This window comes from Chlamydotis macqueenii, chromosome 11, assembly GCF_036417535.1.
Source record: "Chlamydotis macqueenii isolate bChlMac1 chromosome 11, bChlMac1.mat, whole genome shotgun sequence".
NCBI classification, from domain to species: Eukaryota; Metazoa; Chordata; class Aves; order Otidiformes; family Otididae; genus Chlamydotis; species Chlamydotis macqueenii.
The window spans coordinates 12,561,488-12,583,116 of NC_141566.1; the positions used below are offsets into that span (position 1 = coordinate 12,561,488).

Consider the following 21,629-nt stretch of genomic DNA (forward strand, 5'->3'; position numbering starts at 1 on the left):
TTAGTGGCTATTTAATCGAGCAGAGGAAGGTGAGATGAGAACAGCTGCTTGAATTCTGAAGTTGCATTACCTTGAAAATAGAAACCAGGCACCTGTGCTTCAAGATCTGTTAGAGAAATTATCAGAAGAGGTAGCAGAGCCCCCATCTCTTAATGTTTTCAAATCCAGAGGGGTGGCAGCTTGAAAGCTTGCCTTCCTAAGAAGAGCTGGACCCAGTACACTGGAAGCAAAGTGAAATTGCTCAAGAATCTGCTCTCCAGGAGCTTGAGACATGATCTGATGGACTGACTGTGAGTGACAGGAAGTGCAGGTCTGAGCAGGGGCAGATGGACTGCTGTGAACAGTGGAGGAGGCAGGAGGTGGTGGCAGTGCGAAGCGGGTGCTCACTGCCTTCTGTTTGCGTCTCCCTCCATGAGCTGTCTCTGTCTCCTGCAGCGCACCAGCCCGGAAGGTGGGATCCACCTCAACTGCCATTACTGCCACAATCTTTTCAGTGGGAAGCCAGAGATCCTAGACTGGCAGGTGAGGACTTTTCCCAGGGGGATGTTGAGGTGGAGGCCAACACTGGTGAGAACTGCAGGGCTCCTTCCTCTCCCTGCTTAAAGCAGAGCTCTTTCTACACCAGTGCTCTGAATGCTTTAGTTGCAGAGACGTGCCTGGAGACCGTGCACCAAGTGCTGCACCCCTGATGTCAGAAGGGAGGAGGAGACCACTTCTGCCAAACCCCATGCCAGGAGAGCTGGGGACTTGGCTCAGCCCCATGGTCTTGCTCTTGCTTCCCGGAGAAGTATGAGGACCTCCTGCCAGCCTGGCTGACCTGGTGGCGGTCTCTTTGGCAGGACAAGGTGTATCAGTTCTGCTGCAAGGACTGCTGTGAGGACTTCAAGCGGCTGCGCGGGGTGGTGTCTCAGTGTGAGCACTGCAAGCAGGAGAAGCTGCTGCATGAGAAGATACGCTTCTCTGGAGTGGAGAAGAACTTCTGCAGTGAAGGTACTTGGGGAAGGCACGGGAGAGGCAGAGCCTTCATGCCAGCCCATGCTGGGGAAGGAGAAGAGAGCATGGAGAGGAACAGAGGGGAGACTGTCTTAGCCAGGCCCTGGGGCGAAAGCTTTGCCACGCAGTGAAGGGAGGACTGTTGTGGGGATGGCTTGCTGTCCAGCCAGGCCCTAGGGCAAGATCTTTACCATTCATTGTGTCCTTGGGGAGGGCTTTCTCACAGCTTTTCTCTCTCTGGGGGCTGGGGAGACAGCAGGTGGCAGCTCCGCTCCTCCTGTCATCATGCACTTCTACGCTCTTGCGTCTGGGCTGGCCTGACCTGGCCTTGCCCTGCCTGCTGGGTTCCTGCACACAGGAGGTTGGAGTCAGACTCTTCCTAGAAGCATGGAGGTGAGAGATGGCAAGTCCCCATGAGGTCCCATCTTATCCCAGCCCCAGGGGCCAGTGCTGGATTGTTCCCTACAGCGTTGCGTGTGCTCTGTTGTCTCCGCAGACCTGGATTCTGGTCATGTTTGGGTCAGGGAGGCCCCCAGTTCATCCTGGGAAGGTTTCACTCCTATTGTTTCTCCGCAGGGTGTGTGCTTCTTTACAAACAGGATTTCACCAAGAACCTGGGCCTGTGCTGCATCACCTGCACCTACTGTTCTCAGACCTGCCAGCGGGCGGTCACCGAGCAGCTGGAGGGCAGCACCTGGGACTTCTGTAGTGAAGACTGCAAAAGCAGATACTTGCTCTGGTACTTCAAGGTCAGTATTGGCACTGGCAGCTTGTGCTAAGTGCTGTGGTGGGCACGGCACCCAGATAAGTGGGCTTTGCACTGAGGAAGTTCGCACTGCTGGAGTCTGGCTGGCACTGCTGCGGAGAACCTGGCACTGCTGGAGTCCTGCCTGGCAATGACGGGACACTGCTACGGGGAAGCTCACGTAGCTGGAGTCCCCAGCTGATCCTGCCAGAGCACTGCACTGAGGAGGCTCACAGTGCTGGATCCGTGGCTAGTGCTGCTGTGAGAAGTTCGCACCGCTGGAGTCCCCGGCTGGCACTGGCAGGGCACTGCTGTGGGGAAGCTCACAGCACCTTGCTATGTGCACCTTTCACTGGAGAGTTGTGTTGCACTCGGAGTGGGTGTGGTTAGTTACTCGTTGTTTCTCTCCTGCTGATGCGGGCTTTAGGCAGCTCGGTGCCATGCCTGCAAGCGTCAGGGGAAGCTGCTGGAAACCATCCACTGGCGGGGGCAAATCAAACACTTCTGCAACCAGCAGTGTCTGCTGCGATTTTACAATCAACAGAACCAGCCCAACCTGGACACGCAGAAGGGGCCCGAGAGCCTGCTGAACAGTGAGTAGGAGGGAGGGAGGGGACCTGCATAGCTCAGTCCAAGAGACACAGGGAAGACTGAACAGCGAGGGGTGGAAGCTTCCTGCCTGAGACTGGATGAGACGCTAGGGAACAATCCTGCACTGGCCCTTGGGGGGAAAGGACGGAGTGGGACCTAATGGGGCTTCTCCATCTCTAACGTCTATGGTTCTATGACACACAGGGCCCAGACGGGAGGAGCCGGTGCCAGCGTGCTGCCTGTAGCTCACAATCTTAGCGAGGATACTCAGGGATTTAACATCTTCATGTTGCCAGCGGCGAGCTCAATTTACAGGGTTAGGGGACAGCGTGGTTTTGGCATGATAATCCACCTGCAGCCCCACACCGCCTCTGAGCTGTGACCTTCTCACATCTCATAAGCTAATCAGGACTGGGCCAGGTCAGTGCTCGGATGGGAAACATTCAAGGAAAATGCAGGGTGCTGCAGGAAGTGGTGCTGGTGATGCTGTAGGTGGGTTCTCCTCAGCCAGAGCTGAACCTAGAATGATCTTGAGGGAGAGCTGAGCTGCTGGAGGCACTCTGTCTTGTGATGTTAGATTGGAGTCCTACCACTTACGTAAAGATTGTTGCAGCTTTGGGGAGTTGCCAACCCCGTGTCCCGGATAAACCCATTCTGCGTCCATGGAGTTCCAGCTGGAGAGGAGATTTTCACTGCCTGTTGCCTCATTTCCTGTCATTAACTTGAGCCAGTTGCTTGTGGAAGACTGCAAAGTGCTTTGAGGTCCCTCAGGATGGAAGGTGCTCGTAGTGGCAGTGACAAGACATCACTTGGCCCTCGGACACTTGCATAGTGTCATTCTGCTTGGTCTTTCATAGGCTGTGATCTTCTAGGTCATCTATGTGATCTAGTTAAAATGCCTGCACCTTAAGGTGGGACCCACTTTGGTGCATCAAGCTTGGACAGATACCTGCATCACAGGCTCAGGACTTTGCTGCCCTCCCTGGGACTTCATAAGATGTAAAACCCTGACTAGGGTGTGCCAAGGAGGAGAAACCAAGACAAGGACTTTCCCATAAGAGGCCTCATCCTCTATCTCCAGACTCTTCCTGGTTCTTCTCCTGACAGCAGTGGACTGATTGCAAGATGGAGAAGCCCTGGATGTCAGTGCTGCTTAGACAGCAAAGCAGAGCTGCTCTGCCAGAAGTAGCAGGTTCCCCCAGCTAGGAGAGTCCCAACCTGCCCTCCAAGAGCCACGCTCTGTTAAAAGGCCATGTGACGTGACAGCTCAAGTGGCAGCACACTGGAGTGACCTGGATAAGGAACTGTTGGTTTCTGCTGGCATGGGGGTGTCCAGGGAGACTCTGCTTGATGGGGCAGACACTGTCCTGCTGCCCAGGAGGGGAAAGAGGTGTTTAACTTGCTGGTTCCTGTAGCTCAACAAGTGATTCCACAGCCCTAGCCATGCTGTTTCATTTGTCCTCTGCTTTCAAAGCATCTTGCTTGTGAGTGACCTGTAACAGTGCTTTTGGGACAAAGGCACAGCAAGCAAGATCTGCCTGCAGAGGGAAGCATGTTTTACAACATTTGGCTGTTGTCTCCTCGGAGCTGTGGACCACAAGACTGAGAAGGACCTTCTCCACCACCAACGACCATGAGAGTCTGAGCGCCCTCCTTCACCACATCTCTGGAGGCCCCCAAGAACTCTGCTGTTTGGCACGTGGGGTATCACCCTTCACTGTGCCACAGCTGCCTCTCTGTGTGCTCTGTGAGACAGAGGATTCTGAGGGCAGCCAAGGAAAAGCCCATCAGCAGTGGTGAGTGCTCAGCTGAGCACAAGCTCGAAGCTGCCTCAGCAGCTGCCATGCTTGGTGAATGCTGCTGGTGGCTCTGGGTCCTCTGTGTGTTGTGGCACAGCCATCCCCTGCCAGTTGTGGGATAGCTGTGGGCATCCTTGTCCCGGGACTATGGCATACTGCTCAGCTTGCAAAGGAAGGATGCTGGAGCCAGGGCCTGCTGTATACTTACACAGAGAGCTTTTCAGCCCAGCATGCTATGCAGGGGATTTTGGGAGGAGAAGATTGTCAGTGCGTGATGAGAAACAGCTTTTGCCATGTCCAGTCAGGGTCTCCTGTAGACCTGGCAGCTGTGTTGCCAGCTAACAAGGGACTGCCTGAATTTCAGGCTCATCTTGGGCAGAGCTGCTGACTACTTGCTTTTTCTCTTGCAGCCAATGTTTGCCTAAAACCATTCATTCCTGGGACATGGGGGCTGCTGCCAACCTGGTGATCCTGAGACCCTTTGCTGACAATAAAAGTGGCCATTCCTTTGCTGGGAATGGTCTGTGTAATGAGAGATTGAGGTTCTGCCACAGAACTGTGCCCGAAGACTTCCAAGGGGAGCTTGCACTGCACGGGGCTGTCAAGCTGGAGAGGATAGAGGGCCAGAAGTCATGGTTGGTGCAGGCAATGCCTTGACAGGTCCTTGCTGGTGTTGAGATGAGAGTAAAGAACAAGTTGCAGCTTTCCTGGAAGCCTGGACACGAAGCATATGGAGCTTTGAGGCAGGAAGGTCTTGTTTTCTGTGGTCCTAAATCATTGGCCTGTGAGGCAATCAACTTTACTTTTGATTCTGCTGCAGCAGAAACTCTGCTCATACTCCATAGCTTGTCCTTTTCTCATTCAAGCCATTGACATCTCCCACCTAGACTTGCTGCCCTTCCACTTCAGGCTGGTCAGGGGGAGTTCTTGTACCCATTGAGACCATTACAGATCCTATGGCTGAATGCTCAGCTGCAGGCTAGGGAGTTTCCTTCAAATGGAACTTATCCATCCCCCTGTGGTGGTCAGCAAGTGGACCCTGCTGGGCCACCAATTGCTCAAGAGTTGTCCTGCATTTCCTTGGGACAGAGGAAATCTGCACAGTGCCCACGCGTTGGTTCTTTGGGAGTCTGAGTCTTTCCTGGAGAGCCTATCTGTATGTAGGTGAAAATGGACCCGCCACTCCCTTTGGGTGCTGAAACCTGCTGCTTTCCTTGCAGGTGTCTCCTTCATGCCTGGCCTACAATTAGTCAGTGCTGTAGGAGGCAGTTCTTTTTCCCAGCCACATGGGTAACCAGGGCTCAAAGGAGACTCGAAGGTGCTCTTTTAGTTCATTAGCCTTTGAGATGGGTGCAGGTTCTATGCAGAGCAAATGAGCTGGAATTATCATCCAAGCCAGGATTATATTGTCACCACCTGAGACTAGTGCCTGCCACATGCACCTCTTACCTGTAGATGATCCCTGTCTTTCCTTAGGGGAACAGGCTACATTCCTAGGGCTGGGGCAAAGCTATCTCTTTGCTTTCTGGGATATCTCAATGCTACTACTAGCTCTGTGACCTTCTTCCTAGGGATCTCGAAGCACTTTGCCAAGATATTTGTCGCTGGGAGATGGAGGCACAGCGAGGGGCCAATGGCTCGGTACAGCAAGCCAATAGGCAGAGCTGGGAATAGAGCTCTGGATTCCTCTCTCTACAAGGGGCTGGGATTTCTCCTGACCTGCTGTGATGGGTCTGGGGTGGACTGCAAGGGAGCACAAAATGACATGGGAATGACTTGATTTTGGAGTTGTAGTGTCTTCTGAGCTGCTAGGGCTAGAGATTCTGGAAGCATTAACTGTTCCTGGAGTGGCCAGGAGCAGTTTCTGGGGGACCTGTCCCTGCCCTCTGGCTGCTGCCACCTCCAGTCCCAGCAGTGGGACCTGTTGACCCCAGCGCTCTTGAACTTGAGTCCTTGCTTTCTGTTACAGGTCAGACTTCAGAGCCAAAACCGTCTGCCCCTTCCCCACAGAAGGCAGAAACTAACATGGTAAGGCCCACTGGAGGTAGGAGTTTGCAAGATAGCATGAAGAGGCTGTCCCCAAAGAGAGGACAGATCTGCCATTGCTCAGAGAGGTTTCGTTCTTCTACAGCCAGTGCATTTTAAGATGTCTGGGTAGTGGGAGCTGATAAGAACTGCTGGAGAGGGCAGCATCAGCGTATCTCCTGCAAGGGGGAGGAATAACCATTCCCCAGGAATCGATGATGGGCTTCAGAACACTCTGCCACTGTGATACTGGCTCCTCTTTGCACAGTGCTCCCCTGTGCCTGGGTATAGTCACTGTCCAACTGTGCTCCCTGCTGCCCCATAGGGCAGGAGTAACCAGTGCCAGACTCCTTGCTGGCTGCTGCAGAGATGCTGCACAGGCTTGCTGTTTGCCAGGAGCAGTTTGGCAGTCCTTTGGCTGGTTCTGACTGTGGAAACATCCTTGTGTATGTTGGGGACTGTCAGGCTCCAGGAAGTGCTTTGGGAGTCTCTCCAGTTGTACCCATGGGTTGGGGAGAGGTGGTGCTGCCTTAGGTGGACATCAGCTTCCTGCTTTCTGCGTTTCTTCAGCTGTCAGCAAAGACCTCCTCAGCCCAGATGTCTCTAGCTGTGCCGCCTCCCCCGCCTCCTCCGGTTCCAGCCACCCCTCGGAAAAACAAAGCTGCCATGTGTAAACCATTGATGCAGAACCGGGGCGTCTCCTGCAAGATAGAGATGAAGTCTAAAGGATGTCAGACAGGTAGGAAAACAAGACATAACTGCAGGATTATAGGGTTGTTTTGGAAAGGCAAATGGCTTGTGCCTGCTCCAGACTAAATGTGAATCCAGCTTGAAATGCTGTACAGAGCAGCTGAGTGTTTGGTACTGTGCTGTGGAGTCTTGGGGCAGTGCCAAGGCACATACGGCAGGGCTGGAGGTTGGGAGCCCGCTTTCATCAACAGCAAAAGGAGAGATGCAGAGAGCACTGCAGCATGATCCCACCTCTTGTGGGACAACTCCTATTCCTTTGGAGATCGTCAGCTTGTCTGACGGGCTGTCTGCTGAGCAGGTTCATTGTGTGGCTCCTCTTGGGCATATATGTGTGGTCTCCAGCATATGCAAGGCAAATAGAGATATCAGCAGGGCTGTGTAAGAGCAGGCACCTCTGGCTAAGGCAAGCCTCTCTTGTTGCAGGGCTGCGTGGCTTGCTGCTGTTCCAGCTCTGCCCATGAGTCACAGAAGCTTGTGGCTGGGAGAGCTGTGGTGCTTAATGGCTGGGGGCATGGCAGTGCGCAGCAGGGCTGGGTGGAGGAGCTGCTGGGGGCAAGCTCCTTGACATACTTTTGCTCTTGTCAGAGGCTGACTGGAAGCCCCAGGTGATTGTGTTGCCAATCCCCGTCCCGATCTTCGTGCCTGTGCCTATGCATATGTACTGCCAGAAAGTACCTGTGCCTTTCTCCATGCCTGTCCCGGTAAGCAATACACTCCACCAGCTCATATTCTCTTACTTTCTTGATCCTGCCTTTCCTGCTTCTCTGTTCGTCCTCTTCTCCTGCCTCTGCTTTTACATCAATTGACTGAGTGTCAGTTTTCTGCCTGGTGTGCTGCTGTTGACAGGTGCCTGTGCCAATGTTCCTGCCCACCACGCTGGAGAGCACAGATAAGATTGTGGAGACCATTGAGGAGCTGAAGGTGAAGATTCCCTCAAATCCCTTGGAGGCTGACATCCTGGCCATGGCCGAGATGATTGCAGAGGCTGAGGAACTGGACAAGGCCTCCTCAGACCTGTGTGGTAGGTTCTGCCATGGCTTGATCTGGCCCAACAGCTGGGATCACATGGGGTTTGCCAGCTCTTGGAGTTAGAACATCCCCCACAGCCTTTGAAAAGCGAGCTTGGAAGAGCAAGTCCTCAACTTCTGGTGAGGAGGTACCAGGAGGGAAGAGCTGCAGCAGGGAGCAGTGTCTGCCACTGTCTCTTTTGGGGGTGCCAGTCTTGTGGCACATGTGCAGCACTGTTTGTTTATTCAGGTGGCTGTTCAGACTCTTACCTAAAGCAGCTTCCCAGCCAGAAGACTGGCAATCCTGACCTTTCAGGTCTTTTTACTTACATTCCTCAAGCCTCGGTGACTAGAGCTGTGGCTGGGGAGAGGACAAACGCCCGATGTCCAGGGAAAGCTAGGCAGTGCAGATGTCATGGGGCTGCTCTAAGCACAGGACTGTGCTGGAGGGAGCCTGACTTCATTTTCCAGCTGTCACAGGGAAAAAAGACAAAAGACTTTCAAGAGAGTTGTGATCTGCTTTTGCTTTACAGACCTGGTGAGTAACCAGAGTGCAGAGGGTCTCCTGGAAGACTGTGATCTGTTTGGACCGGCACGGGACGATGTGTTGGCTATGGCTGTCAAGATGGCAAATGTCCTCGATGAGCCGGGCCAGGACCTGGAGGCTGACTTCCCTAAGAGTAAGAGTTGGGTGAAGCAGACATGCAAGGCTGCTCATGCTGCAGCAGGGTCCTCCTGCTGCCCTTTGCTGACCATTGCCAGCAGCATTAAGAGTTATGTGAACTTGCTTCTCCATGCCCACTGACTGACCAGGCTTGAGGCCAGGAATTGAGTGTCTTGCAGATGACTGCTCACAGCAGGGATGAGGAGACCACCACTTTTGAAGGAGTGTGTGTTTGTCTAGACTAACTGACCTGTTGCAAATATAGGTCTGCAGAGAAGGGGTAATCCTAGAAGCACAGAATAGTTAGGGTTGGAAGGGAACCTTTAAAGGTCATCCAGGCCAACCCCCCTGCAAGGCGCAGGGACATCTTCCAGTAGATCAGGTTGCTCAGAGCCTCATCCAACCTGGCCTTGAATGTTTGCAGGGATGGGGCATCAACTGCCTCTCTGGGCAACCTGTTCCAGTGTTCTACAACCCTCATTGTAAAAAATTTTTTCCTAATGTCCAATCTGAATCTACCTCCTTCTCTTTTAAAACCATTACCCCTCGTCCTGTTGGCAACAGACTCTGCTGAGAGTTTCTCCCCATCTTTCCTGTAGGCCCCCTTTTGGTATTGGAAGACTGCTATAAGGTCTCTGAGCCTCCTCTTCTCCAGGCTGAACAGCCCCAACTCTCTCAGCCTGTCCTCATAGGAGAGGTGCTCCAGCCCTCTGATCATTTTTGTGGCCCTCCTCTGGACCCTCTCCAACACTCTCCTTCTTATGTTGGGGGCTCCAGAGCTGGATGCAGTATTGCAGGTAGGGTCTCACGAGAGCAGAGTAGAGGGGCAGAATCACCTCCCTCAACCTGCTGGCCACACTCCTCTTTATGCAGCCCAGGATGCAGTTGGCTTTCTGGGCTGCAAGTGCACATTGTCAGCTCATGTTGAGCTTCTTATCCACCAGCACTCCCAAGTCCCTCTCCTCAGGGCTGCTCTCAATACATTCTCCGCCTAGTCTGTATTTGTGCTTGGGATTGCGCCAACCCATGTGCAGGACCTTGCACTTGCCCTGGTTGAACTTTGAGGTTTGCACAGACCCACCTTTCCAGCCTGCCAAGGTCCCTCTGGATGGCATCCCTCCCCTCCAGCATGTCAATGGCATCAGACAGCTTGGTGTCGTCGTCAAACTTGCTGAGGGTGCACTCTATCCCACTGTCCATGTCACTGACAAAGATGTAAAACAGCATCAGTTCCAACATGGACCCCTGAGGAATGCCACTTGTCACTGGTCTCCACCTGGACATTGAGCCGTTGACCACCACTCTCTAAGTGCGGCCATCCAGCCAATTCCTTATCCACTGAGTGGCCCATCTGTCAAATCCATGTGTCTCCAGTTTAGAGAGAAGGATGTTGTGCGGAACGGTGTCAAATGCCTTGCTCATCAGTTGCTCGTCGCTTGTCCACCAATGCTGAAACCCTGTCATAGAAGGCCAACAAATTAAGTCAGGCATGATTTGCCCTTAGTGAAGCCACGTTGGCTGTCACCAATCACCTCCTTGCTTTCTGTGTGCCTTAGCATGGTGTCCAGGACAATCTGCTCCATGACCTTGCCAGGCACGGAAGTGATACTGACCAACCTGTTGTTCCCCAGGTCTTCCTTAACCTCCATTTTTAAATAGGGGAACATGTTACCCCTTTTCCAGTCATCTAGTAATGACAAGCTGATTTTAACAGCACAAAGAGCAGGGCAGCAGTGTTGGTGTGCTTATGGATAATGACTCCAGAGGATCCAGCAAGGTGAGGGAGAGACCTGGACAGTGCATGGCATCCTAGGAGATGGCAGAATTGCTGCGTATCCATTAGTGGCCAGAATGTGAAAGAAGAGGGCAGGGACTTGCAGGAGCACAGCAATCCTGAGGCAGAATGCTAGCAGCAAAGGAGAGAGAATTGGGGTGCCTGTGTCAAGCTGTCCCCAGTGCTGGCCTTGAACAAGGGGATGAGAAATCTTTCTCAGTTTAAAAACAAACAAACAAACAAACAAAAAACTGTCAGAGGGGGGAATATGAGGCTCTGGTTAGTCTGAGAAAGTTTAGTGTCATCTGCCAGAGCTGTATTTCCTTTGTTGGCCTGTGGCTAAAAGTGCATGCTAGGCCATGGTGTAGGGTGTGAAGTGTTGGACTGTATGTTCCCTCTTCACCTTGCTGTAAGAACCAGGCCAGCACAGGAGACAGGACGAAAAGTCTCAGCTGAGCCCTTCTGCCTGTGTTTCCTTTCAGACCCTCTAGACATCAACCCCAGTGTGGACTTCCTCTTTGACTGTGGACTGGTGGGACCAGATGATGTGTCCACAGAGCAAGATCTGCCACGTACTGTCCGAAAGGTACTGCCTGCTTAAACTCTTTGGGTTTGGTGTGGGAGCTGCCATCTGAAACATATGAGGTGAAGTGTGCCAGAGGCTTTCGTGTGCTGGGGAGCTTGTGTCCTCTCCCTTCAGGGCATGCCTGGCCTGTGGGCCACTCCTTGAATTAAAATATTTGCCTGTCACTTTGGAGGAGCTTTGAATGCCACAAGTCATGTGAGAGCTGGCCTCTTTCTTGCCTGTGGTCCTTGTAACTAACAGGCCTTGTTGGCTTGGCTGTCAGCAGAAGCATGCCTGCTGACATAGGTACAGGCACACTGGGAGGGAGCTGGTAGTAAGCAGGTCTGAGAGGTGGCCAGCACTCTTGCATCTGTCCCAGGTAGGTGCCCAGTCTCACAGTACACCTGTCTGCAGGGGCAGAAGCGTCTGGTGCTCTCTGAAAGCTGTTCTCGGGACTCAGTGAGCAGCCAGCCTGGCTGCACAGTGCTGAACTACTCATACGGTGTCAATGCCTGGAAGTCCTGGGTGCAAGCCAAGTATGCAGGGGGAGAGACCAGCAAGGGAGAGGAGCTACGCTTTGGCCGTAAGTGCCCTGTCTGGATGGGTGGAGTGGCAGAAACCTCCCAGAAGTTGGGTCTCAGGGTATTGAGGTGCTTCTGGCCTTGCAAGCTGCTGAGGCTGCTGTGCTTGTCTCCGCAGCCAAGCCCATGAGGATCAAGGAAGACATCTTGGCCTGCACAGCAGCTGAGCTCAACTACGGCCTGGCCCAGTTTGTGAAGGAGATAACACGCCCCAATGGGGAGCGCTATGAACCAGACAGTATCTATTACCTCTGCCTTGGCATCCAGCAGGTGAGGGAGGGCTTGCTGCCCTCAAGAACTCCACAGCGAGACCCAAGGTCAGATCTGGTGAGGGGAACTGCAGCTCTGGTCATACAAGGAGGGATGCTTTGCATGTGTGCCCTGGGTTCTCTGGGGAGGGTTTGCATCCCACGTGCTCTGTGTCTCTCTTGACTGTGTGTTCTGTCCTTTCTAGTACCTGCTTGAGAACAATCGTATGGTGAATATATTTACAGACCTTTACTACCTGACCTTCGTGCAGGAGCTGAACAAGTCCCTGAGCGACTGGCAACCCACAATCTTACCAAATAGTATGTGTCTCCAGAGTACCTTCGGTCACCACACGTACCGAGTTTATGCTTCTAGCCTTGGATTGTCCCGTCTGATTGTGCTCCCCCAGCCTCAGCCCTCTTCCTTGGCATAGGCAGCACAATCCCATTATGTCTTGGGGTCATACTGACCTATACTGACAGAGGAGCCAGCCTGGTTTATGCCTCAGCAGCTTCTGTTGCCCAGAGCCGGAGTAGCTAGGAGCAGAGCATGGCTGGTTTTGTGTCCTGGGACAGTCTGAATCTTTATAACACTTCAGGGATGTCTCCGCCCTTTGGCAAAGAGGATACTAAGGCAGGAGGCATGCTGGCCCATGTCTTTGTGTTCCCAGCACATGAGCGAGCCCTGCACAGTGTGCTAACTGTTGGCCCGGGTTGCTGTTTTGCTGCCTCGTGAGTGGACTAACTTGGAGCTCTGCAGAGGCTTTTCATGATGGTGTGATCTGAACTGCCTTCCCTAGTTGTCAGTTCACAGGTCCAGCCTCACGTCTGCATATTGGCTGTCCCAGGCAGAGGCATTTGGCTCCAGACCTGTGTGTCTAGGCAGGAGCTGGCCATGTCTATCCTGCCTGCGGCTTTTCCTTCATCTCACACTGAGTGTGGTGGAGCACTGACCTGGACTTCACGTTGTGGCCATCTATAGGGATGAGCGGTTAGGGTTGATTTGGGTTTCTGGCCTGTGCTCTGGGGTGGCTTGTGGCTGGGCAGAGCCAGCATCTAGCTCTGCTAATGGCTCTAGAGAAGTAACCTCGTGGAAAAGGGGATCTTGTGAAATGTCAGTCTTTGGCAGTGAGCTTGCCTGGGCAGGGTGAAAGGATTGGCCACTGTTGATGTGACCAGGTTCTTTCTGTGTGCGTTGCAGACACGGTTTTCTCACGTGTTGAGGAGGAGCACCTCTGGGAGTGCAAGCAGCTGGGCGTTTACTCACCCTTTGTGCTCCTCAACACCCTCATGTTCTTCAACACCAAGTTCTTTGGGCTGCAGACAGCGGAGGAGCACATGCAGCTCTCATTCACCAATGTGGTGCGACAGTCACGCAAGTGCACCACAGCCCGTGGCATGACAAAGGTGGTGAGCATCCGTTACTATGCTCCTGCCAAGCAGAAGAAAGGCCGAGGTAGGGTCTGATGGAGCATCTCTCTGTCCCTCCCCCTTTCTCCCCCATTGGGTCCCAGCCGTGATCCTGCTCTTTCCCCCTCTGCAGATGGCAGCTCTGGAAAGCGGAAGCGTGAGGAGGAGGTACCAATGCTGGAGCAGCGGGAGAACAGGATGAACCCACTCCGCTGTCCAGTCAAGTTCTATGAGTTTTACCTCTCCAAATGGTGAGGATTTTTCTGAGAAGGGCCATGTGCCATTTTGGGGCCACCTCTCAGTTTTAGCAGGACCCTGTGGAGTGGCTGCTGCTCTTCAAAGATTTGTACTTGAGTGTGAAGCCTTGCCTAGGATCTGCACTGCTTGTATAGACCATGGTTGAGAGAATGCTTCTCTCTGACCCCTTCCACTACTTGCACCTCTCCAGACAGGCAGGAGTGTGCATGTGAGTCCTGGTGCTTGGCCAGTTAGGGGCTTTGTTCCTGAGCAAGGAGCTGCAGACTCAGTTTGTGTCCTTGTCCTGCTGAAGGATGGGAGGCTGTGACAAGCTTTGAGCCCTCCTTGATAACCTTGAGGGCAGGCCAGGTTTTCTGAGGTCCTGGAGCTGATATACCAGGGTTCACCTTCCTCTCTCTTTACAGTCCCGAGAGTCTGCGGAGCCGCAACGATGTCTTCTACCTGCAGCCTGAACGGTCATGCATTGCCGAGTCCCCCCTCTGGTACTCGGTCATCCCCATGGACCGGAGTATGCTGGAGAGCATGCTGAACCGCATCTTGGCTGTGAGGGAGATCTATGAGGAGCACAGTCGTCTCAGCAACCTGGAAGATGACATGGACTAAGAGCGAGGTGCTGCCAGGCTACCTGTGCTCCAGCCCTGGATGCCTTGTCTCCCTGTCTCCTGCTGCAGGGTGGGGGCTGTGCAGTGTGGGAGGGGACAGTGCTGCAGTAGTGCTGTCCGTTCATCACTACCAGACTTGGACATCCCATCCTGCTCATTACAGGCCTCTCCTACATATGTGGCCCCTGTGCTCAGCCTTGCCTCCTGTCCTGGCTGCTGGGTGAGCTGTCTTACCCAGGGCCTGTCCCCACAGCACAGGGGTAGCAGAGCCCCAGGGGCAGCTCCCCTTGCCCAGCCCTGTCCCCCTCCACCTCCCGCCCTGACACTACCCCCCTCTCCCCCTGCCCCAGGGCAGGAACCACACAATATGGCAGAGCATCATCTGGGACCAGCAGCCCTGAGGGTTTTACTTCCCCCTTCCCTTAGCATCTGCTCAAGGCTACAGGTGCCATGGCAGGAAAGGTGGCTCTGCTGCTGCTGCGGCAAGATGGTGTTTTCAAGCTGGGGGAGAAGGACCACCTGCAGCCTGCGAGCTGGGAGGGCTTTTTCCCAGGGGTGGGAGAGGTTTGAGCTGGCTGCGGGGAGTGGAGGGAGCTGTTGCTGGAATGTAAGGGCAGAAACCCGACCTTGCCACAGGGACACCTCACTCATAGGCAGCTGGGCTGTTTCCCTTAATTTTGTCAATGTTTTCTGAGTTGGTAGAAAACTGATGGAGATAGGTCTATGCCAGAGCTGCCCCTCTCTTCTCACTGTCCCCTGTCCTGGCCTAAAACCCCTCCTTGGTGCAAGGTGCCATCGGTGGGTCCCTCCATTCTGGCTGGGGGCTCGGGCAGCCACTGGTAGAAGTGAGGAACTCTGCCTGGCCTCCCCCTCCCTCCCAAAGCAGTGGGTGCCAGTACCCTGTGTAGGGTGAGCCTGGCTCCAGCTGTGCCGCTCCCTGCTGCTTCCTGCCCCTCCTTGTGTTCTAGACAGTTTTCTTGAGCTGTACATGGGTCTCCTGTTGGGCCTGTATATATTGTTCTGGGCCCTGGCCTGTGGCCATCTGTTCTCTGTGTCCATGTGGAGAGTGAGCCACTCACCAGTCTTGTTGTAGTGATGCCAGGGTGGTAGGACTAACCTTGTGTCTCTGGAAACCATTCATTTCAAATAAAGATGCAGAAAACTTTTGGCAGCCCCTGCTTTTCCCCCCTGGGCAGGGTGGGGACTGCAGGAGAACAGAAGCAGTGTCCTACTGCAGCTGTGCACCTCACTCCTGTCCATCCCTGCCTGCCTGTGCTTCCTACCTTGTCTGGCCCTTGGTGTGCTGCCAGCTCTGGCATGCTGGGGTGGCCCCTGACCTCATGCCTGCTGGTGCCAGCCTCGCATGCCCTGCCTGTCCCTGCCCTGCTTCTCCCTGCCCGTCCCTTGCCCTTAGGACTCCAGCCCAACCCAATGGTGGCCCTGCCCTGGCCACGCAGTGTGTCCATGGGACAAACTGGTCAGAGAGTGATGCCGCGGTGCCCGTGGGCAGAGCAGGAGTCGAATGAGGTATAGTGGGTGTTTATTTTCTACCCCAGGGCTGACAGGCCCCTACCCCAGACAGGCCCCACTCTCAGCCTTGCCACTCCCAGAAGTGCAGGGAGCAGCCAGGCCATGTCCCCAGAGCCATGCCCATCTCTTGTGCTGGCCATGGAGTCTATGCCATGAGCCTGGTAGGGCCTAGAAACAGAACCACAACTGTGGCCACCCGTGCATCACCCATCTCTGAGCATCTCAGCAGGCCACATTCACACTGCCAGGTCTGCTACTCGTACCTTCTCATGGGACCCACTGGCCACCCCCAGCCATGCACCCACCTTCCCCAGGGGCACCAGGCTGTGGGAGGGTCTGCCAACAGCCACGGGGCTGCCACTGCTGGGCAGGGTGATGTGGGTGCTGTGGTGCCCTGCAGGGCCACCAGGACTGGGCAGAATGCGGGACTCAGGACCTGGTGCCCGCCAGCACTTGGTGAGACCCAGGTGGTAGATTTCCACCAAGTTAAGCAGCAGGGACATACAGGCTACCCCCAGCATGAAGAGGTTGAAGATGGTCTTCTCAGTGGGCCGGGAGATGTAGCAGTTGACAGTGTTGGGGCAGGGCCAGCGGCTGCAGGTGTACAGAGGCTTCAACTGGAACCCATACAAGGCATACTGGCCCACAATGAAGCCCACTTCCAAGAGAGCCTTGAAGACAACATTGCAGATGTACGTCTTCAGGATGGCCCCCCGCATGCAGACCCGTCCCTGTGTGTTTCCTGCAGGGAGCCGAGGCGGCCTGGGGCGCTGCCGCCTGGCCCCACTGCCAGCCCGTGCTGCCACTTGCTGCTGTGCCTTCTCCTCCAGATGCACCAGGTGCAGAATGTGGCCCAGGTACACAAGGCTGGGGGTAGAGACAAAGATGATCTGCAGGACCCAGAAGCGGAGGTGGGAGATGGGGAAGGTGCTGTCGTAGCAGGCGTTCTGGCAGCCAGGCTGCTGCGTGTCACAGGAGAAGCCAGACAGCTCATCACCCCAGACCCGCTCAGCAGCCGCCCCCAGCACCAGGATGCGGAAGACGAAGAGGACGGTGAGCCAGACCTTCCCCACCACTGTGGAGTGCTCCTGGGCGCTCTCCAGCAGCTGCCCCAGCAGGCTCCAGTCCCCCATGGCAAGTGCCGCAGCGCCCTGCAAGACAGTTGTCCTCCAGATACAGCCACCCCACAACCTGTCGAACCACCCCCCCCATCCCCCAGCTGGGCAGGCATGCAGGATCCAATCCAGGGCTGTCGTGACATGTCCACACCCTGCGTCCCATGGGACCCCCTAACCTGTCATGAGGAGGGCAGTGGGAGCAAAGATCTCAGGCAGAAAGCAGCCCTGCCACACTGGGAGCACTGTGAGGGACACCATGGTGGGAATCCGGCGTGGGGACACCTCACCGTTGGCAGGTGCGTGAGGCAGAGGACAGTGCTCCTACGCCGTCGGCTCCCCTCAGCAAGGCGGTGTGGGATGTTGTGATGCCCCTTCCTGGCTGGTCCCTGGCTCCTCAGCGGGATGCAGACAGTTCTACTGCCTCTGTCTGTCTGACGGCGGGGCGCAGGGTTATTGGGGCACAAGGCAGCTATGTGCCTCATTGGTTTTTGTTGTGACTGGCAGATGAAACAGCCACTAGGGAAACTTTTTCCCTCTATTTTTGTTCTGGGCACTTTTCTAAATATATTTGGGGCTGCAGGGGCTGGTGCTGGGGAAGCGTGAGCCCTTGGACTTTGCTCAATGCCACCCAGGGGTCACTACTCCTGCATGCCGGCTGCCAGGGCACCACAGCCATGGCCCCAGCCCAGCCTGGGTACTGCAGCCCCCACAGGCCCTGGTGCACCCAGGTGGGCTAGAGTGCAGGGGTGGGCACCCCACACTGGCACCCCAGCCTGCAGCACGTTGCAGCTGGAGCAGAAAGGAAGGAGGCAGTGCCTGAGAATGGAGATTTAATGGCCTGAGATGCCCTCCTGGCCATCTGGGAGGTTGGACCGGCGCCTGAAGTATGCTATCCATGGGACAGGGACAGCACAGAGCTGTGGGCTGGCTGTGGGGCAGGGGCAAGGGCTGGGACCCCCATGGTGCTGGCCCTAGCAGGCAGAGCAGCGGTCGCCCTTCTCCTGCATCCCGGGGTTGCGGCGCAGCATGTCCTTGAGGGAGCTGTCCTGCTCCGTCAGCAGCTGGTTGATCTCGTTCTGCTTGTACTCGGAGGAGAGCTTGTGCCCGTAGAAGGAGCTCTTCCCTGACGAGGGGTTGGAGCTGTGCTGGCCTCGGCGGGCACAGGCCCGCACTACCAGGTAGACCAGCTCTGCCATGTTGAGGATGATGCAGATGCTGGAGGTGACCAGCATGAAGACAGTGAAGATGGTCTTCTCGGTAGGCCGGGAGATGAAGCAGTCAACAGTGTTGGGGCAGGGGTAAGCCTCGCACTTGACCAGCCGCACCATCTGGTAGCCCGGGTAGAGCATGTAGAAGATGTACATAAACACGGCCTCGAAGAGGAGCCTGAAGACCACGCTGCAGACATATGTCCACCACAGAGAACCCGATATGCGCATCTTGTGCTTCTTCACCTCCTCCATGTGCTTGGGGTCCCCGTGCCCTGTCATCACCAGCAGCTTCTTCTCTTGGTGCTGCTGGTAGGCCACATGCATGGCCACGAGGAGGGCCGGCGTGGTGACAAGGATGAGCTGCAAGGCCCACAGACGGATATGGGAGATGGGGAAGAAGTGGTCATAGCAGACGCTGTTGCAGCCAGGCTGCTGGGTGTTGCAGGTGAAGGCAGATTTCTCATCCCCCCAGACGCTCTCAGCTGCCACCACCAGCACCATTATCCGGAAGATGAAGATGACGGAGAGCCAGATGCGCCCGATGGCAGTGGAGTGGCGGTTCACTCCACTCAGCACTGTGTAGAGGCCAGCCCAGTTCATCGTTCCTCTCGTCTACAGGAGCGAGCAGTGAGAGATGGTGTTAGGAGTGGGAAGGGCCCCTGTCTGAGCCACTGTGTCCCGGTCCTGGTGGCAGCAGCCCCAGGAGGGATTTGGGAGCAACTGGCTGCCATAGCCCTGGTAGGTGAACAGCAGGATGGGCAGATGGGAGGACAGCAGCATGGCTCCCACTGCTGAACTGGCTCAGGGCAGCATTTTGGCTGGAGCAGGCAGGAGACCTGTTAGCCCTGCAGTGCCAGCTGCTCCTGTCCTGCCACCCCACACTGGCATGGGGATGCTGACCCACTGCTACTGCAAAGAATGGGGGTGAAGCTGTCAGACCTCCGCAGGAACTCTCGATCTGCACCCGGTGCTGAACTCTTTGGCTAGATACGGACCCAGGGAGCTACGTGGGCTCCTCTGCACCAGCATCTCCCTGCCCTCATCCCGCCATTCCCTGCAGGAGTGGGGCTGGAGAGCCTCGAGCCAGAGGGATTGCCCGTGCAGCCATGCATTGCCACCCTCCTAGAGCCATCCCCGCCTGGGGAGCATGGAGTGACCCTGCACCCCAAGCACAGACCCCCGCCCTGCTGAGGCCACCCGCCAACACTGAGCAGCCCCGGGAGCTGCTTCCCACCCTAAGCATGAGGCTGGGGGGCTGGAACTTGCCCTCCGGCTGCCCCTGATGTAGAGGGTCCTGGTGGCGCATACCTGCCGGTGAGGAATGGTCCTCGTGAGCTGCCCCCAATGGCCCCTCTAACGTCTCATGTCTCCCACAGGAGAGCTCCGCTCCGCCTGCCTCCTCTATCCACCACTGCCCTGCACTGGAAGTCATATGCTGCTTTATAAACTATTTACATACAATGGAGCCTTTATTGGCCCCTGAACAACACACTTCAGCATTCAGATCCAACGCCCTGACTTCCGCCCACCCCAGCCAAACAAAGTGCCTGTGTGCTGCATTCCCACTGCCTGGCCCCACACCCGCTCCCACCTCACCCCATGCTGACCATGGCCACAGTCCCCCCTGACCACCAGCTGTGGGGTGCTCGTTGCTCTGCTGGGTGGGACCTGCACTACAGGCATCATCATGCTGGGCGGCCACTTGGGGACACTTGCCCAGGGGTCCCTTCTCCAGGATGAATGGCGCAGCCACATGAATGGCACGGAGCACTGTGACCAGAGCTGGGGTCTGGCTGCTTCCCACGTGGGGACCCGTGGGGCTAGGTGTGCTGGGTACAGCCCCTGTGAGTCCCGCTATCCCCTCAAGGCTCTGCTGCCAGGGGGTTGGTGCCAGCAGCAATGGCTGAGAGGCTGTGGGAGATGCCCTGTGTGTGCCCTCTCCCACTGGGGACATGGAAAAGAGTCTTCCGGGATGATGCTGGCTGTGTGCTAAAGGGGGCTATGCTCAGTGCTGAGAGCCGTGTGCCACAGGAGCTGTGCTGCTCTCCTGGGATGAGGGGCCACTAGCACTGCCCCACTGCTTGGACATGTTGGTGGTGGTAACAGCCCCTGTGCTTGCAGATCCCCCATGTCCATGTCCCAGCCACTCCATAATGCTGTGCCCCATTCCAGTGGGAATGGCACTGTGCCTCTCAGGTTTTGTCCCTAGCCTCAAGTGGGGAGTAGCACATCCAGTAAAACCTACCGACTTGGGGCTTACAGGGTGGCAGGGCAACAATGCCATCCCAAATGCCACCTCCACCCCCTGCCCAGAGTGCAAGCGTCTGGAACTGCACAAACGATGGTGGGCAAAGATCCCTCAGTGAAGCTGCGTGGAGGGCAGCCAGCGCCCAGGCTGCCCTCTGCTCCTCACCCTACTCCCCCCATGGGGGCCAGCTCTGCCCTCCCTGGCCCACAACTGAGCACTTCTGTGGCCCCCACTCTGGACCCCCCAGTGCCCCCCAGCTAAAGGACATGCGGCCACACCCGCAGTAGGGCCATGCCCACCAGGGTCTCACCTCAGCACCAGGACAGGTAAAGCTCTTCAGGGAGCGCAGCAGCTGCAGCCTCCAGTGCAGCACCCTGGACTTTATACTGCACTCTGGCGCGTCACCCACCCCCTCCCAAACAGCCTGGCTCCTTCCAGGACTTGCTCCCTGCCAAGTAAACACTGCAGGTGTGTCCGGCCCATGCTCACACCACCGAATTACCCACTGCTGTGGCTGAGCATCCCCTGGGGACAGCCCAGGGGCCACCACAGCACTGATACAAGGCCAGCCCCCCAGGTTGGTCCCTGTGGGAGCTCTTTGAGTCCCCCTGGCCCTGCTGTGAGCATCCTCCCTGCCACATCCCACCCAAGCACATGCGCCATGGAGAGGCCTCCCCAGCTCTGGGCACCCCCAGCACCTGGAGCACCCTGATCTGCTGCTCCAGGCTGCCGGCTGGTCCCCAGGGAGCCTCCAATACCCAGATTTAATGTGTAAAAGTCTAACTGTGAAAGACAAATAGCCTGTCAACAATTAACCCAGCTGATGGCCCACTCCAAGGTCCAGCCGCTCAGCACCCTGCATGGCCCCACAGCACACCAGGACATGGCGACCCAGCCCTGCATTTTGAGGCCCTGTGCTGGGCTGCAGGACCCCGCACACTGTCCCCTGCATGAAGATGGCATCGGTGGCTCTGTCCCCAGCATGAGGATGGCAGAGTGGCACTGTGGGGCGGCGGGGAACCCGCCGCAGCGCGGCTGGGGCAGTGGGCAGTGAGTGGCCGAGAATGGCCGGGGGTGCGGTACGGGTGAGGCAGGCCGGGGCTGCAATCTCTGCCCGTGATAAGCGGCCGGCTGAGTCAGCAGGGCCTGGAGGGGAGCGGGAGCGGCCGCAGCGGCCGGCACCGCCCTGGCCGCGCACCAGGGGCCCAGGAGGCGCCGCGGGACCGGGGGGGGTCTCTGCCCGGAGGAGGTGGGGGGGCAGACTAGGCACTATGGGCCAGGCTGAAGAAGTCAGGCTTGGGGGGGGGGGGTGGCACTGGGGGTCCCCTGGGGGGTGCAGACGGGTGGCCACTAGGTGATTTGTGGGCTGGGCTAAGTGGGGGGAAGCACTGGGGGCGCTCCAGGAGATAGGCCAGGGGGAGCTCTGAGGGGGCACCAGCAGCCAGGCTTGGGGATCGCTGCGGGGCCTCCGGCAGCGGGTCCGGGCGGGAGGTGGGAGTCGCCGCCCGCA

General features: G+C 56.4%; 3 protein-coding genes across 6 annotated transcripts in view; 1 reads left to right on the forward strand and 2 right to left on the reverse strand.

The window, feature by feature from the left end:
* ZMYM3 (zinc finger MYM-type containing 3) overlaps positions 1-15,178 on the forward strand; it is a 33,891-nt gene extending 18,713 nt beyond the window's left edge. For 2 of the 3 annotated variants that reach the window (XM_086756384.1, XM_086756385.1), the window contains exons 10-25: positions 436-522; positions 840-990; positions 1,570-1,742; positions 2,166-2,331; positions 6,098-6,156; positions 6,724-6,892; positions 7,489-7,604; positions 7,750-7,924; positions 8,444-8,590; positions 10,831-10,934; positions 11,328-11,496; positions 11,613-11,764; positions 11,949-12,063; positions 12,944-13,198; positions 13,286-13,403; positions 13,815-15,178. In XM_086756384.1, the coding sequence (XP_086612510.1) occupies positions 436-522; positions 840-990; positions 1,570-1,742; positions 2,166-2,331; positions 6,098-6,156; positions 6,724-6,892; positions 7,489-7,604; positions 7,750-7,924; positions 8,444-8,590; positions 10,831-10,934; positions 11,328-11,496; positions 11,613-11,764; positions 11,949-12,063; positions 12,944-13,198; positions 13,286-13,403; positions 13,815-14,013 (2,355 nt within the window). In that variant the 3' untranslated portion in view covers positions 14,014-15,178. The remainder of the gene's footprint in view (positions 1-435; positions 523-839; positions 991-1,569; positions 1,743-2,165; positions 2,332-6,097; positions 6,157-6,723; positions 6,893-7,488; positions 7,605-7,749; positions 7,925-8,443; positions 8,591-10,830; positions 10,935-11,327; positions 11,497-11,612; positions 11,765-11,948; positions 12,064-12,943; positions 13,199-13,285; positions 13,404-13,814) is intronic. The other variant, XM_086756386.1, reaches the window with a different exon arrangement.
* Positions 15,179-15,535: 357 nt separating this feature from the next.
* On the reverse strand, positions 15,536-16,681 carry LOC104485385 (gap junction alpha-3 protein). The gene has a single exon (XM_010127716.2). It carries the CDS (start codon positions 16,673-16,675, stop codon positions 15,779-15,781), a length of 897 nt encoding a protein of 298 aa, XP_010126018.1. The 5' UTR covers positions 16,676-16,681; the 3' UTR covers positions 15,536-15,778.
* A 792-nt stretch (positions 16,682-17,473) lies between these two features.
* On the reverse strand, positions 17,474-20,510 carry GJB1 (gap junction protein beta 1). Of its 2 annotated transcripts, none has more exons than XM_086756223.1 (2): positions 20,430-20,510; positions 17,474-18,483 (listed from the first exon to the last, which is right to left on the reverse strand). In XM_086756223.1, exon 2 carries the CDS (start codon positions 18,469-18,471, stop codon positions 17,632-17,634), a length of 840 nt encoding a protein of 279 aa, XP_086612349.1. In that variant the 5' UTR covers positions 18,472-18,483; positions 20,430-20,510; the 3' UTR covers positions 17,474-17,631. The 2 variants fall into 2 exon arrangements, with proteins under 2 accessions (XP_086612349.1, XP_010126015.2); XM_010127713.2 differs by lacking the exon at positions 20,430-20,510 and adding an exon at positions 19,180-19,234.
* Between the last annotated feature and the right edge of the window lie 1,119 nt (positions 20,511-21,629).